The 18,197-nt window shown below is 41.2% G+C and overlaps 1 protein-coding gene across 1 annotated transcript in view; it reads right to left on the bottom strand.

Annotated features, from left to right (window-relative positions):
• Positions 1–18,197, bottom strand: part of LOC146821707 (uncharacterized) — an 857,433-nt gene that overhangs the window by 451,632 nt on the left and 387,604 nt on the right. Inside the window, exons 9-10 of the mRNA XM_085612743.1 lie at positions 7,148–7,327; positions 2,533–3,139 (exon numbers count right to left, since the gene is read on the bottom strand). Coding sequence (XP_085468869.1) covers positions 2,533–3,139; positions 7,148–7,327 — 787 coding nt within the window. The remainder of the gene's footprint in view (positions 1–2,532; positions 3,140–7,147; positions 7,328–18,197) is intronic.

Here is an 18,197-nt window from a genome sequence, read left to right as displayed (position 1 = left end):
ATGAATCCAACTGTCTGAGAAGAGGGCCCCTATAAATCCAGGTGCTCCAATGTAGTGATCCAAAGTTAATGCACTTCATTGCACCAAAGGGAGACAGAAAAGTGGCATATTTACGGGTGCTGTTTCTCTATCATCCTGCAGTGGTACACTTTTGGCTGCCTTGTGACATGCACACACCCTTGCACTATAATGCAAGGGTTTGTGCTTGATGTCTGCCATGGGTTTTGTACTGGAAGGGCCTCCTTCTATTGCAACATGCTAGTTTAGTTATCGTACTGCACACATGCAAGGTTGGAAAGGTTGGAGAAAAGTAAACTTCCCATCCCCCACCAATTACACGTTCCCTTGACACAAAAAAGCAGAAAGTAGTCCATCATGCTACTTTTTGTTACCTTTAGGGCTACTTTTCAGTGCAAAATAAGTTTTGTGCTGAAAAGTAAATCCCTTCACTTTGTGTTGCTTTGTATTACTTTTGTGAGGCACACCCAGAGCAAAGTGTTAGAAAAGTTGTCCGTTAGTTTAATTAAGTCTTCCTTCCAGAATATCCGCCTTTCATTATGCACTTAGCAAATAAATCCTTCTACTGCACTAGTAAAACACCAAAAATATACACTAAATCTCAAAATGTACTGACCTATACTTAACACTCCTGTTTTACTGAAAGTGTTGGAGAAGGCTGCTACTGTCCAGTTGCAAAGTTTCATGGATGAACATGACTATCTGGGGGATGGTTTTAGACAGATTGTGCTTATAGAGGTCCATAGTGAAATTGTGAGTCTGATTGACTTGTGGAATCCTGTTCTGTTCTGTTGATGATGCTTAATTTCTCCGCCACTTTTTCTACCCTTGACCAAAAGATTATGATGCAATATTGGCATTCCGGGATTGGGGGGTCACATTTGGCTGACACCTCACCATCTTTTCATTCCTTGCTGTCCGATACTGTCAAGTGTAGGTGTGTGAAACCATGGCAAGTACCCAAACAGTTAGGTATGGTATACCACAGGGTTCATATCTTTCTCCCTTGCTTTTCAATGTCTGTGCACAATTGTTATAGGAACTGCTGAGAGATATAATTGAATTTTACCATAATTATATGTGCAATACTCAGATTATTATCCCTCTGATAGAAGATGTTGAACCAGAACTTGGGGAACTTGGTGAATTGCATTTTCCATTCAGAAATAGATGCTCCAAATCTGGCTGACCTTGAATACAGAATAAAAAAGTGTCCTTCCGCATGCCAGAGTATACACTGAGGAAGATTAAGAACACTCTTCAATTATTTATACAGTTATTCCCAATAAAGACAAAGTTAAGACCTTGGGAGTAATACTTGATGCACATATGTCTCAGGAATGTCAAACACATGAAACTAGTACAGCCTTCCTTTGTCACATCAAGCTTCATCATCAAGGCCTTCCCTTCCTTATGGAGCCCAAGAGTACAATGTTGGCAGGAACTATACTAGGAGCAGATGTACTACCGCCATGTGCTAATGGCTGGCTCAGCTAAGAAGTAGATTACATAACCCAATGTGATTCAAAATATGGTGATGCAAGAAATAACAGGGGATATATATCAATGTCCCATGGTATAAAAAAATCCTTGCATTACATCTTTCCTGCTGGAAACGTCAATTCAGTGATAAAGTGCTTGGGGTTCCACCCAGAATTAACTGGGTTATGACCGGTGGGAAAGCTTTTCAAAGAAATGTGGAACAATACGCCCGGAAACATTTGCGTAACAATATATGTGCTTTGGTGGCAAAACGTAACCTTGCCCGAGCATGGTGTGCCAGTGAAGCCCCAACAGTGGAGTCCCGGAAAAATTATTTGGATTGGTGCCAGCGGTCTGAGCAGGCAGTATATCAGAGCAGAGGATGCCCACGCAAATGGGAAAAGATATGGGGGGCCTGGATGAACTATAGAAACGGATAGTTAACAACATAACTAGGGGCTCCAGAAACTTAAGGATTGGTTGTACCCTACGCCATGCTGGTTGGGGAAGCGGGCCACAGGGAGGTTTGAAATATGTAATTGTGCATGCCAAACCACATACTATGTATACCGCAGTTTTCACTGAAGCATGTGTTTAATGGTTAATAAAAAAAAATGTAAAACAATATATGTGCTTACTTACAGTAAGTGCATGAAGACTAGTCTATTCCAGTACAGGGAACATTATCGGACAACTCTTTCAGCCACTCAGTTGTCCATGGATTCGGTGGAAATATAAGAAATTGATAATACTGATGGTGATGATCAGAAGAACATCCACTCATGCTCTTTTCATTCGTCTCATTAATATGTTTTTGATTCCATGCAGGATTTGGAGAGGATATTATTTTCATACTTACTCCTTTCTACACCCCGCCTTCCTAAGAATTCCTGGTCAATTTGCTTGCATTGCAATGTTGTAGCCATGTAGCTACTGTAAACACTACTATAAGTATTGTGATCAATAAATTAAGCAAAAATCTGATACATATTTCAACCAAAGAAAGATGGTAGATTAGTCACCTCCACCTACCTATGTGGTTTTGGGTTCCCTGCGCATCCTGTGCATAGATAAAGTAACGTTCACTGATGCCATAGGTAAGGTATCCATCTGTGTTGTAAAGACACCGACGCCCGGCCAAAAAACGATTGGGGAGGATAGACTGAAAGACTGTTCCATTACTTTGTGCCGCTCGTAAGGACCTGACAAGACTTGCATTCGTGGAAGGCAGGATCTCAGAAACAAAAGCCCCGTCGAGTAATACCTGGGATTTGTGGCAGGGGCATGCGGGTAGTCCATCACTCCACAGGGAATGGGTGGGTTCAGAGAGGTACCAATGCCAGCATTTCTGCTGAGAACTGGTCTTGATAGTTGTGTTACTCAAATCGAGTCTGAAAGCCCACTGTCCAGTCTGGTTTGTGTTTCCAGGTACCTGGTGAGGTCTGTATCTTCCTCCTGCTTCATAAGTTTTATTTGTCTTGGTTATTGGATCATTGAAAAAATATCCTGCGCCATTTGTGAATCCTATCAAAGCCCTGTGATAGATCCTCCGACCTCGCATCCAGAGCATTTCTGAATATTTCAGCAATCCAAAAGAATGAGTTCCGTCTGTGGCCAATATACACTGAAATGTGTTTGTCTAGAGAAGAAAGAAACAAGAGATAATCTTAAATTTCACAAGGTATCTTAAGCATGGATAGAAGCACTATACCTGAATTGAGAAAGAAGGTAATATTTTTACAGTTTTAATTTTTAGTTACTATAATACATATTCTCTGACTGGATAAAATGTATTATTGGAGAACTGCATGTATGCTGTCTTCTAACCTTTTTATGAAATGATCTGCTGTTGGTACCACGATCTGAACTGAACTGTACAAAATTCCAAAGATATTGAAAGAATGTTTGTTAAATAACCCCTGTTCTGCCTGTTAGGGTAAAAAGGACAGTAGATTATCTCTATTGCCAGCCTTGAGTGAAATCCGGTTTGGAAGGCCCCAGTGCAAGCAGGAGTTAATGGGCCTCAGTTGCATCAAACAGAGCCTTTTACCTCAGGCATCCCTGGGACTCTGTACTATTGACCATCAAACTGGGCCCAGGTACCTCTTTTATCACTTGACTCTCAGATAGATGGTAGACAGACCAGCTATGACTGGCTCATGGAGGTGCTGTGAGCTACAAATAGAGAACTCTCCTTAACAATAACGCGTAGTAAATCAATATACCTCCAGAGCTTTTGAATAACAGTTTCCAAGGAACACCTTGTCTGTTTTCATTGTCTGATTTACAACATGCAACATATTATGCACTTGCAGGTCTTGGCCTGACAAAACAGGAAAACTGACCAAAATGTCTACCATATAAAAATTAGGTTTTTCACAATCAAATAGTCAGACATACAGTTTTATCAAGGATTTCACAAATCAATAATAAAGGCAAATTGCACCTCTGTCACAAAGTATCAATTAGCCAATAGGCAGACGTAAAAATGAAGGCATAGGTATGAAATGTCTCATAAAAGACAGACACATTACATATGCCCAGAACTAACAAGATGCTAGGCCTTGGCATATATCTTCACTATAGACACCAACTAGATGTAACTTTTTTGTTACGAGCTTGCGAGTCTTACTTGCAATGCTGTTTTTGTGGTGTTTGTTTCAGAAAACATGCAACTACCATTTCAAGTGGGCACGCTCCATCTTTTGTTGACTTTCCTGTTTTTTGGGCTTCAGGCTCTAATAACACACAGATGCCCAGGTGTGTTCAATTTCCTAAGGTACTCCAGTCATTTTGGTGCAAATGTCACACTAATGTGACTCCAACCAGCACTCACCGGGTACCAAACAAAGGTATCCTTCAGCTGTGTTGTCCTGCAGGGCTCTCCTCACAGTAGGGACTTTGCTTTCCTGGCAGAGGGAGCGACAGCAAGGGCAAGCTGCACTCTTCAGAATCCCTTGCAAACTTTGTAAAAAAAACACATTTTCCTCACATTTCTCTGATGGAAAGTTGTGGAATCTGCAGGGAGCCACAAACTTCCACCCACCCAGAATTCCTCCAAGTATCCTGATAGTCTCCTGATAGAAATGGTACCTCATTTGTGTGGGTAGACCTAGTACCCACGACAGGAAATGGCCCAAAACGCAACATGGACACATCACATTTTTCCTGTGAAAACTGACCCTTTTTTCACAATGTGCCTAGCTGTGGATTTTAAACCCTAGCTCTCCCAGCACTTAAGGAAACCTAGCAAACCTATAAATGTTTGACAACTAGACATCCAGGGGAAAACCCGGTATGGGGTTATTGTGTGGCTCCCACCAGGTTCTGTTACCGATAATCCCTTGCAAAGCCAGAATTTAGTGAAAAAAACGTCTTTTCCTCACATTTCTGTGATAGAAAGTTCTGGAATCTAAGGGGAGCAACAAACTTCCACCATCCCACATTCCCCCAAGCCTCCAGATAAAAATGGTACCTCACTTGTATGGGTAGGCCTAGTGACCGCGACAGAAAATGGCCCAAAACGCACTGTGAAGACTTCAAAATGATCAATTATAAAAATACCTTGTTGTACGAGGGAGTGCGGGAGAATTATGGGCTGCAAATGCTGGCATGTTTCCTGCAGCTGTTTATTTTCAGTTACCTTTATGTGTATGGGCAGCTCTGAGTCAACTCCTAAGGATTTTTCCCTTTGTTGGAGGTGAGGTGACTAATAAATGTAGCATTTAAATAGCCAGAATAGGCGCTATTATATTTTGATTCTAAATTGACCGGAACAATGGATTTTGATTGCTTTTAAGGAAACACTCTTATGCAATGTTTCTATATAGCCTCCACCGGCTTTTAAAGTTGAAGCACAGAGAAAAAAACTGTTTATAATTTTGGATTACTGCTACATGAAATAGATTACCAATCACAATTGCTGTTGCCCAGATGTCAATTTTCTACGCCAATGCAGTAAGCGGGAAGAAGGCAAGATCAACCCATCTAAAAAACACTCCCAAAATCAAACTTAATGTACATGATCACTTTTTTTCCAGAGTATTCCAGAAAATCAGAGGTAGTTTAAGTTCTGCTTCAAAGGCATTTCTCGAAAGAATATTAGTTTTCTGTGAGGCAAAATTGTAACCAAAATGAAATTCGACATATTTGGATTTTGGAAAAACAAGAGTTAAACAAAATCACGAGCTAAATTGAAAAGGTCCTACAAAAAGATGTTGGAAACACACACCGGAAATGTGGCATCCTACAACAGTTTACGAAGGGAGATAAATAAATGTATCAAAAAGATGTTCATATCACACATGCTACAGTTTCCATTCCTGAGTATTATGCTTTTTTTGTTTCTAGTCAACAAAATCAGTGCAGTCATAGAGACAAGTCTCTTTGGGCCATATGTAGGTGGCATACACTTTACCGATTCTTAAATACCGAATCTTACCGATTCGGTATTTAAGAATCGGTAAAGTGTATGTAGGTAAAAATTCGGTAAATGTTACCGAATCGGAGTAAGTCGGTAATTACCGAATCGGTATTTACCGATTCGGTAATGAGGCATACCTTCCCATTGATTCAATCAATGGGAAGGTATGCCTCATTACCGAATCGGTAAATACCGATTCGGTAATGGGGGGAGCACATTCAAGGGTGGCAGGGTGTCACATTGACACCCTGTTGCACCCCTGATTCTTCCATGTGTGCACATGTGGCACACATACATGCCCTAGGGGCATGTATGTCTGCCACATTGCACACTTCACAGTGCACAAAAATGCATTTTCACACCTATTCGTCATTTACCACCAACTATTAGTTGGTGGTAAATAACGAATCCCCACACCCACCACACAGTCCCCCTACATCTCATTACTGTATTCGGTATTTACCGAATCGGTAAAATTACCGATTCGGTAATTTTACTGATTCTGTAAATTACCGATTACAGAAATGAGCCCCCTACATGTCAACAGCCTAAATACCGGTCGGTAACGGTATAATTACCGAAAATCGGTCGTTACCGACCGGTATTGGGCTACGTACATGAGGCCCTTTGTGTCCAAAACTGTGCTAAAGTGAAGTATGTGTATGTGTCCTCATCTCTCATTATGGCAATGTTTACAGTGCAATATGCGAGGAGCTAATTTCACCAGAGCTGTGCTCCTTGGAAATACCCAAGCCCCATGCAGACAATGTGTTGCAACACAAAGGTTGAAGGTACATTTCACTGCAATGCAAGCAAAGCTTAAGATAAAATGAAAACTCTGTTTTCGTGAGCAGAGAACTACCGTGCTGGCCAACTTTGATACAAATCTGCTAATATTGTTGGCTCTGTGTCTGAAGACACAATCCAAGATGCTCATGAAGTCAGGAATTCAAAAAACATTTTATACTGTAAACATCTTCAACCTTGCATGCAATAAGGGTTTGATATTTGGAATATTTTAAGAGCAACCATGGATAGCCGTTTCCTATCCACATGTTCTGAAAATGAATAGTCTAGATGTGTTTATTGAAGAGAAAGGCTTAACTTAACTTTCCTAGTAAAAAGATGTTGCAGTGGAGAACAGAGAGAAGAGTCCTACATTGTTTTTGCAGTGAAAGCATCTCCTTGCAACATTCTAATTGTTATGCAATGCATTTGTTTTACCTCATTCGGATTGCCAACTTGAATAGAAACAGGTAATATGCGGTCCCATGTTATTTTCAAAATCCACTGTGGGACGAATGGTGCTTTCAGCTCAGCAGCGAAGTACCGGTTTACTTCCTCTGATGTTCTATTATTAATTACATGCCAATAGAAGTCCTTGGTGTCTTCAGCTGAGTATATCTACAGGAAACATGACCATGGTTATAGGTTGAAATGTTTTGGTACAGGCTGTGTGTTAAGAGGATTGATGCATAGGAAGTGTCTGGTTTTAGATGTCAAGTAGTATTCACAATACAGTGAGGTGCTCTTTTAAATGCCCAGCAAGGCCGTTTTGCAATGTGCAAAGGATAGCCAACATCCCTCTCAGTGAAACCTGGAACATGGCAGCATGCGTTGCAACTCCCATGCCATGAACTAGTAAACTCATTCACCCAGAAAGCAGAAATCAGACTACTGAGCGATGGCAAAACATGTGATCTTTAACTGAGTACTAAAATCAATCTACTCTAAGGTGGTCACTGAGAAAGAGCACATAGACAATGATTCAACATGCAGTACCTTAAACACTGAAACAGTATTGCCAGACATAGAGAAAATGACTTATATAGCATCACCACACACCCTAACTTATAAAGAGACACTTAATTATACAGAATGAAACAAACATGCAAAAAGTAAATGAATCTATTTTTAATGGAAAGGTCCTCAATATTGATCAGTGAATTTGTGGTAGAGAGATGGCTAGGTGGACCGATGGGATGTGTAGATTGATTCGATAGATGAAAGGATGTCAGTGGATGAATTGATGTGTAAGCAGTTAGAAGCATGAATGAGTGGAACAATGTTAGGAGGGTGGGTGAATGAATACATGGGTGGAATTAGCATTCTGAGGGGGTGGAAGAATGAATGTAGAGGAGAGTAGATGAATGAGTGCACAGATGATCATGTGGGTGGGTGAATGGGCTGGGGGAATAGATGTATGTATGGATGAGGGAGAAGGTGATTTGAGTGAATGGGTGACTAAATGTGCGAGAAGAAGGATTGGTGAGTGAATGGATGAGAGGGCAAATTGATGGATGCAAGGATGGATTGGTGAACTGGCAAATGGAAGAATGAATGGAAGGGTGAGTAAATAGATGAATTGCTGGATGTACGAACAGAAAGACAGAAGTGACAAATGTATTCAGAAGCAAATAAGTGGATGAATTAGTGGTTCAGTGAGCAAAGTGGTTGATAGGCTGATAGGTGAGCGTGTGGTTTACACAATGCAGGTACCTCAGCTCTTGTTGTGCAAAAGTACAATTAACTTTTGCAAGTAGATATGGATATCATGACCAAAGTCATGGCCAATTCACAATGAAGATAATGTGGTAAGTGTATCACAAAAGGCAAAATATCCTTTTATGTGTGGATTAGGTAAATGGAATTGGGGTGAGTGAGTGAATTGACAAAAAAATGGACTGGTGGTGAATATGTGGATGAAAGAATTGATGGATAGATGAGTGAGTGAATGCATTTGGAGGCTGTGTGAATGGATTGCTGAGAAAGTGGATGAATGGCTGGATGGAGGGTGAATGGTGGATATTAGGAGGCCTGGATGGATGTATGCATGTAAGGATGGATGGATAAGGAGGTTTATGGATACTGTAGTATCGATGCCTGGACCCTTTTGGCTCCTGATGGGCTCCATAGATTGTGATGTGTTCGGGTGTGGAGAATAGAGTTCATGTTTAGAATGCTGAGTTCGCAGTTACACACAGCGGAATAAAGATGTGGATACAAAGCTCCATGTGTGGTGTATTCATTTATGAGTACCCAGGCTAGGGAGTGCACTACAACTGGCAGCACGTTGGGGGAGACGTAACCTGAAGATCATCAGTGCTCTCCCAGAGAGTTTGCCGTGGTCCAGCAAACTGCAGGTGCCTGCCACATGTGCCTCAATCAAAGTGAAGATCGACTTTTGGCATACGTGGGGTCAAAGCACCACTTTAGCCAGTGTGAAGCATTTGAGTATATCGAAAGCCTCGCTGAGAAGTTTACTCATCGTTGGCCAGACACCTGCTTGTAAAAGACATACAGCTCCACTACGCAACACTGAGCTATAAATCAGACAGTACGACAACTTTAAAGGCAGTAACAACCAGCTATGGAAAGAGCAATTTACGTGACAGTCAGGTGCAAGAGAACGCTGTGATTAGAAGCAGAGAAAGGCAGAGAAACACTGGAGGCCATGATAATCAGGTATATAGAGAATACGATCACGCTTAACAGAACCTGAGTAAGGAGAGCCATCCGACCTCCGTACCAAGTGCTGCATCCCAAGCCGAAGCTCAGGTGTTGTGTGAACGAGGCTGGTGAATTATGTCAGACCAACTGAAAGGCCATGAGTATCAGTTGGAATAGAGAAACCTTTTTAATGGCTGTTGAAAAGAATGCAGAATATGGCACCGCTGCCTACTTGAAACCACTGCCAACCTTTGATACTGCCAAAAAGCAAAATATTGGTGACAGATGGACTGCCTGGATAGAAATGTTTGATGATTTCATCGATGCACTTGAAGAAACAGATACCAAAAAGATTGTCAAATACCTTAAAAATATTGCCAATGAAGGAGTGAAAGAGGTACTAAAGAAACTGCAACGAACTGACGAAGTCACATACCATCAAATCAAGAAAACATTACATCTCAAGCTCAATCCAATGCCAAATGTCAATTACAAAGATATATTTTCAGTCAGGAATGACAAAAAGCTGGTGAAACAATCAACTAATTTGTTGAGAGACGTGATACACCCATCAAACACTGTAAGTTCAATGAATTTGATGATGAGGAAGCTATGCGCGTTTGAGTTATTGATGGATATCAGTCAGATTCATTCAGGCGACGAATGCTGAGAGAAACCCTTAGTCTGGAGTGAGTTCTCATGGCTGCCAGAGCTGAGGAACGTGCTGATAGACAAGCTGAAGACATGGAGGCCAGAGGTGCCCAGAGTGAGTGAGTCATGAACATGATAGGCAAGCAGAAAAACAAAGCTGAAGGACACAAAGTGATGTCGGAAAACTAAAAATTAAACTGTGCTTTAGATGTCAATTTTTGTTTCCACAAGAAGGTAAATGTCCCGCCATTAAACAAGTATGCAAAGGCTGTGAGAAGGAGAGCTGTTTTAGGATGGTGTGTAAAGCAGAGAAACAACTAAGTGCGTCACAACGAGAAAACAAAGTGGATGTCCGAATGTTCCAGAAACAACGTTCTACGCGCGCCCGTAAGGCCAAGTGGCAACATCAGGTGAGGCAAGTTGACACTAAACAAAGTCAATCGTTGTCTAAATCTTCGTCCAAGAGTTCTTCAGTTTTATTGTCCAGTGACAGTGAGGAAGATGGATATGTAATGTCAATGTTTACATCCGAAAAATGTGCTCATGTCAGACTGGGCGCATGCAAAGAAGAATACGAGTCAAAGAACAGTCGACGAGTAAAATCACAAAAATCATTCAAACATTGTCAGAAAATTACACAAGTAAACGGTTGCTCTATTCCTTTTATTATTGGCAGTGGTGCATTAATAAACATTATGTCTGAGGAGAAATACATTGCTGCATCTCACACCGTTGAAGACTAAAGTGTATACATGGAATTCATTGACGCCATTTAAGAGTTAATGTTCATTCGTAGCAATTATGAAACACAAGAAGACAAAAGTGCAAGCACCAATTCATGTACTTGAGCGTACTGCATCAAGTGCCTGTTTATTCAGTTTCAAAACTGCTGCATATATGGGACTGATATAAACAGCATGAATGCTCATCATGAAATAATAAGTCAGCTCCCGACATTGTTTCATGGATTAGGAAAACTTAAAGCCATGAAAGTGCATCTGCATATCATAGAAAATGTTTGTCCTGTTGCTCAAAGGCATAGACAAATTGCATTCAATCTACAAAAATCTGTTAAGAAAGAGCTTGAGACATTACTAAAGCATGATATCATTGAGCAAACTGCTGGCCCAACTCCGTGTGGTAGTGCACAAAAAGAACAATGAAGGAGCTGTACTCATCTGTGTCGATATGCGTCAAGCTAACAAGGCAATTGAAAGAGAACAACATCTCAGTCCACATATTGCCGACATGATCACAGAGCTAAACGGTGCCAAAGTCTTCTCTCGCCTTGATCTGAAGAAAGGATATCATCAATTGGAGAATATATGACGTTATCACGCAGTCTTTTCCCCCGCAGGGAATTACAACACGGTCGTTACAACGACCGCGTTGTAATTCCACATACCATTACCCCGCAAGTCATAACAACGACTTGCGGAGGGGGGGCGCTGGATGTTGGAATAGTATAATTTACTATTCCAACTCCAGTCTGTGCGGCCAGTAGGGAAGGTGTTGGATTTTCTAACCCAACACCTTCTCCCCCCTCCACAAGTCGTTGTTCTGACTTGCGGAATAATGGTATGTGGAATTACAATGAGATCGTTGTAACGACCGCGTTGTAATTCCCTGCGAGGAAAAAGTTTCGTAGTAAACTTTGTTTACCTCAATTGGAACTTGAAGAAAATCTCAGATACATTACTACCTTTTCTACCCATATTGGTTTGCTCAGAAATAAACAATGACGTTTTGGTGAGTCATCAGCTGCAGAACGTTTTGAAGACGTCATTCAATGTACCACATAACCAGTCAAGAATGCTTTCAATAACAGTGATGACATATTGGTTTTCAGAGCTACCCAAAAAGAGCATGATAAAGCTCTTACACAAGTCTATTGATTACTTGCTGATGCAGGTTCAACTTTGAATACTGGGAAATTTGAGTTCCACAAAAAGTGAACTTGAATTCTTTGGCCAAATCTTTTGTAATGCAGGTATGATGCCGGATCAATCTAAAGTACAAGCTTTGCTAGACAACCAATCCCCCACAAGGTGTTACCATGATACGTCATGCCGTGGCCAGTGACTGTTTCAGATACATATGTGACTTGGCCACTTTAAGTGCTCCCTTAAGAGACTTAACAAAAAGAAATGCTTCATTTTACTTTTTTACACAACTCTGAACAAAGTTTTAAGAAAATCAAGCATGCAATTGAGACCGCCACTGATATAGCCTACTTTGATCCGAAGTTTGATACAGAGGTTGTTGCTGACGCAAGGCCGGTTGTGTTTGGCTCGATCCTTGCCCATCACAGTGGATACCCAAATGCTAGAAGGCATAATATTTTGGTATATGCAAGCAGAAGATGGTCACAAACTGAGAGTGCCTATTCACAACCTGAGAAAGAAAGTTTAGCAGGGTTGTGGGCTTGTGAACATTTCCACGTATTCTTATGTGGAAAACCTTTCACTCTTGTAACAGATCGTGAGGTCTTACTTACCATCTTTGTCAAGCCAAAAGTCAAGATGCTTCTTAGAATTGAATGTTGTGCTTTGTGATTACAGGAATATGAGTACAGTATCGTGCACTGACCAGGGAAAGATGAAAACCCTCCTGACTACTTTGAGTGCCAGAACAGTGTCATGGTACCCCGTAGAAAGCAGCTGAAGCCTGTATTAACATCATCATAAAGTCCAGTGCATCTGCCCTATTTCATTGGAACAAATCATTACTGCAACAAGCAATCATAGTGACATGTTGTTACTGAAAGACATTATTGCATATCAATCCTGGAATCAGCACACTCAACCTCTCACACGTGAAAGCAAAAAATGTATGTTTAAAAATATGAAAGATTAACTATCCATTACTCAAGAAGGTATTATCTTAGGAGGTTTGAGAATTATCATACTAGAGATTCTGCGACAAGTATTCAAAGTGGCCCATGAAGGACATTGTGGAATTGTTGCCACTAAGCAAGCCCTTTGAGACCGAGTTTGGGTTCCTCATCTTGACAGAGGTCAAAGAGAGTTGAAGGACTGTCTAAATCTAAATCAAATATCTTTATTCGGATATTTACAAATAACCATAAAAGATGCACATCATCAAGTCAACATACTTTTGTTAAAAAACACAATCAAATTTACATAATACCCTAAAATCATCAATACATAAAATCCCAAAATGCGAGATCATAAAAAGCAGAACAATTAAGTGCTAAGGTTCATTCGTCGGCAGCCTTCTTGTGCCTATTAATAATTGTCTATGGCAGAGAGGATACTTTATAATCATAAAAACAAGGTAGCAGTCCTAGTAGTTAATCCTCTCCTCTGGTATTTCTTAGTCTAACTGCCAGTCGCAAAAAGTGCACAGTGCTAAATAATACAAATGGGTCAGCAGAGAGTTTGAGAAACAAGAGGGCCACTTTAGCCTGTCTAATTCCCGCGCGTTTCAAGATGTTTTTTAAAAAACGCTTTCTGGGAAGGTCGTAAAATGGACATATGAGAACAAAGTGGATGGTGTCTTGCGGAGATCGTTGATCGCAGCCGCAACACCCTTTTTTGCTAATATCACTCGTGTAACCAGCTGGAACTGATAAAATGTGGTGCAGGAGGTTTAATCTGAATCTTGTTATCAGGAATCTGTCATGTCTGTTATGTATATTGGACAGATAGAATTCCATCCCCGCACAATTTTTTGTAAGCTGGTGTTCTCTTACAGTAGGTTTCCGCCCTTCCCTTTCCTCTCTAACGTTAGCTACATATAGTGAGAAGTCTGCCTTTATGGCCTCTTTGTCTTTCGTTCCTATTATGGAGGGGTCATCAAAAAGATTTGCATGGCCCAAACTAGTCAGCGTGTCCTTTACATATTTGAGCCAGGGTATTTGCAGCCCCTTGTCCCCCTTCAGGCAGTCCTCCAAAATTTGTCTGCTAAGGCTTGCCTCAGGGTTTATCCAGATTTTAATCCAACAGATGATGGGTTTGAGGCATGCCTTATCGCTAATATAGGGGATACCCAGCTCTTCGTGGACTATGAAAGAGGGGATGCTTTGAGGGACTTGCAAAAGTCTCCTCAAGAACTTATCTTCCTCAATCTGAATTTTTCTCCCATTTGTAAAACCCCACACCTCACTTCCGTACAGGGTTTTGGCGCAGCAGACAAGACTATATAAATGTACAATTTCATTGGGTGACCAGCGACCCAGTCTGCGTGCATAATTCATAATTGACCCCTCAGCACCAAGTTGTTGAGTACATTTATGACTTACAAGGGGTTTAAAATTTAAGTCTTTGTCAAAAACCATACCCAAGTAGTTAAAATGTTTCACCTTCTCCAGTTTGTGTGTGCCTATGGTGAAAACACAATTCTTGTGTGGGGTTTTTCCTACTTCCATAATGAAAGATTTTGAAGGACTGTCATTTGTGTGATTGTTTATCTCCCACAATCACTCAAAATACCTTGAACTTGGCAGATTCACCAAAACATGTATCGGAGAGCATCGTTGTTGATTTCTTTAGTCCACTTGACAATGGACATCATCTGATGGTGGTTATTGATGAATACTCCTGTTTTCCATTGGTAGAAGATCTCTCATCAACAACACAAGAAAGAGTCTTCAAGAATGTTGGAAAGTGGATTATCTGCAGTGATAAGCAGGGACCTACCATATGTAATAAGGTCATAAACACAATTAAAAGTTCAGTCAAGGTCTCAATAAATTATTCCCTTGCTCATACCTTGGAGGCTGGCAACAAGCTGGCCGGCTTAACTTAGGAGAGTAAAGCATTTGAAAAAACCAATACATTAAACAAGTAAGACACAACACACACTAAAATTCCAACACCAATTTCTTAAAATAAGGTATAGTTTTCTGAACAAAGAGACACCAAAATGACAAAAATTCAATGTAGGGAACCGAACATATGAATATTTAAAGAATAAAAGCTTTCTAGTGCTTAAAAACCAACAGCACCAGCTTGTGACATATGATCACACTGGACCGGGTCACTGTTAAAGTTTGAGCAGACCACGGTGGAGCCCTGGTCGGATACACTAAGCCAGAGGCCTCAGTCAAAGTGTTATCTTCGCACTTAGAAACTTTTTCAGAACTCCTTCCTCTCGTCGTCGAGCAAGGCACTTCATCAGGCTGGATCCACATCAAAATCATCAGCTTGGTTCAGCGTGAGGCCCTGGTCATCTCCTGAAAATCTCATGGACAGCTGGAGTTCTGGCGCTTTCAGCGAGACGAAAGAGAAATTCAGGCCGCGTTGCGGTTCGGCATCAGCTGCCTGACTTTTGTCGACGAGTCAGTCAACAAAAATTCTCCAATCTTCTCCAAACTTCTGGATCTCCTTTCAGAAAGTCCTTTATGGATTCCAAAGAGGCCACAACACAAATCTAAGGGTCTAGAAAATCTGAGATGGTCCTTGGGACTATGTTTCCCACAGTTTACCTGGCCAACTCCTTAAAAGTCCCTGGATGCACTCCAGGCTGGGGACTTCTTGGTAGAGATGGTGCAGGTGAGCTCTGTTAACCTGTTGCTGTCAGGGAGTCCACTCCTTGTGAAGCTAGGTAAAGTTCTTAAGGCTCTAGTTCCAGATTGCACAGCAGGTGCAGTCCTTTAGAGTGCAATCCATTGGGTGCAGATCAGGGTTCCAGCAGGATAGTCCTTATTCTCCTTGTTGTTTCAGGCAGGGGATCTGAGTTGCTGTGCAGCTCTCCCATATGTATCCTTTGTTACCGGGCGATAAGCATGGGGGCACCCCTGAGCAATGGGGTACAGGGTGACACCCAGAAGTATGACCACATCCTCCAAAGTGTGAAATATTTTTGAACCAGAAATCATGATTCTTCCAAAATGCAAAATGTAGAAATTCTTTCCGGGAGGGTTAGATCTGGGTAGGCCAACCCACTGGTGTGGCTACGTTTCCTTAACACTACTCCTCCAACCCCTCTGTTTATCTAATTACATGGGATTCATTCTGGCAGGGAGGGTGCAGGATGTGGGGTGAGCCTGTGCTGCCATAAACTGTCTTTCGCCCTTTCAAGACCAGTTTGGCTACTCCACCCCCATCCTGCCTTGTGCTCTGCAGCTTGCCACAGGAAAGCCTTTGTCTCTAGTCAGGCCACTTCACACCTAATTATGACAGGCTGGCTCAGCCTGGCACAGGCTGACTAAATCAGAGCAGGTCTGCTGGAAGGCTGGAATTTGGCTTACAGAAAAGAAAGTTCTATAACTTCTTTTCTATAATAGTTCTAATAAATCTAACAGTGGCAAGTTGTTGAATTTGTTCTATCATTGTCAAACTTTGAAGTATATTTTTAGCTCTTTTTAAAAATAAAGTTACACTTTAATAAAGTATTCCCACGTTGGCCTATGAAGTTATTGTGCTACAATGGGGAAAAACAAAGTAGGCGTTTTTTCCATCATCAGGACATAAAAAAACATATTTTATCATGTCCCTGCTTATAGTTACAAGGCACTCTTCCCCTGTGGCTTCTAGGGGAGGTCTTAGGGGTGATGTATATGTAAACATAAGGTAGTTTGAGACTTTAGAAAAACCTTTAATTCCAAAGTTGAATTTACATATATTTTATGTTTAAAAGCAACCTGAAAGGCAGGGCTAGCTTTTAAAATGACAGAAAGCACCGCAGTAGTGCACACTTAAGTATAGTAAATCTACTGGACCTCAAGACCTACATGCTCTACCATATACTAGGGACTTACATGTAGGTTGTCAGTACCAATTGTAACTATACCTCATTACAGTGTACTTTTAATCAGAGCACAGGCCCTGGGTCTGGTTAGCAGAGCCCAGAGCACAATCAGAGCCAGAAAACCAGCATCTAGTTGTCAGAATGGGTGCCAAAAATGGGAGGACACTGCAAACAGGTCCTGGTTTCTCACGGAGAGGATAGATAGCCTTTTTGCAACACGCGGTGTTCCTTCAATTCTAAAGTCTAAAAATGTCCCACTGTTCAATAGTTGAGAATTCAGAGACTTTCTTAATCATCTCAATGTGAAGCATCAGAAAAGCACAACTCTTTGGCCACGAGCAAATAGTGTGGTTGAATGCTTTATGATCACACTTAAAAAGACTGCCCAGCATGCTGCATTGAAGAAGCTTGATCTGAGATCCACTCTCCATGCTGCCCTTCGAGCTTACTGGTCGACTCCGCATTCCACGACAGGTGGAAGACCTGCCACCCTGATGTTCAGGAGAGCCATGCTGACCAAGTTTCCACAATGGACCAACAAGAGATCTCCAACAGATGGTGAGCATCGTCAAACAGACTTGTGCCGTAAGCAAGAGATGAAAGTATATGCCACCTAGTGTTGATGTGCCAAGAACAATACTTACAATGAAGGTGATTGAGTATTGGTGCAACATCTGAGAAAATGCAAATCTGATGCTACCTTTGATGCTGAACCCTTCAAAGTTGTGACCAGTAAAGGACACATGGTCAGTGTCCTGGAAAGTCCATTATGCAAGATTCTTTGTACTTTAGGCATCGGATTCATCATTCGCCAGTTCCTGATGTCAGAGACGAGACCGGTTGTAGTGAGACTGTAGAGAAGCACCTGAATGCATCCGTCCCTACATCTCCAGTGCTAGTCATGTATGCCTTTCTTCTCTCTTCACAGCCTCAGAGGACACAATCTGGGCATTTGGTCAGAGCTTCATGATGACCTATAGAGGAGTTGTAATGTGTGTGTGTGTGTGTGAGTGTGTATACATATATATATCACTGAAAAAACCATAGGTTTCACACATGTTATAGTTAGCTGGACATTTTACTGATAAAAAACCAATGAAATTCCCCCGTTATAGTTACTGTAGGCAACTATAACTCACGCGACCGCAATCCTCTGCTGATGCTAATACTGTATTTAGACACTTATTTGCCCATATCTTCTTCCATTAAATTTTAGCTATACATATATTACAAATATTTTTTTTTCATAAAGACACATATGTCATCAGCAGAGGATTACGGTCGCGTGAGTTATAGTTGCCTACAGTAACTATAACGGGGGAATTTCATTGGTTTTTTATCAGTAAAATGTCCAGCTAACTATAACATGTGTGAAACCTATGGTTTTTTCAGTGAATTAGCAAGGTTTTTTAAATGCTATTTCCTAACTATAACGTGTGTGAAACCTATGGTTTTTTCA

The sequence above is a fragment of the Triturus cristatus genome, chromosome 6 (assembly GCF_964204655.1).
Source record: "Triturus cristatus chromosome 6, aTriCri1.1, whole genome shotgun sequence".
In the NCBI taxonomy this organism is placed as follows: domain Eukaryota; kingdom Metazoa; phylum Chordata; class Amphibia; order Caudata; family Salamandridae; genus Triturus; species Triturus cristatus.
The sequence above is the reverse complement of the archived record's forward strand: the minus strand, read 5'-3'. Positions and strand labels throughout refer to the sequence as shown.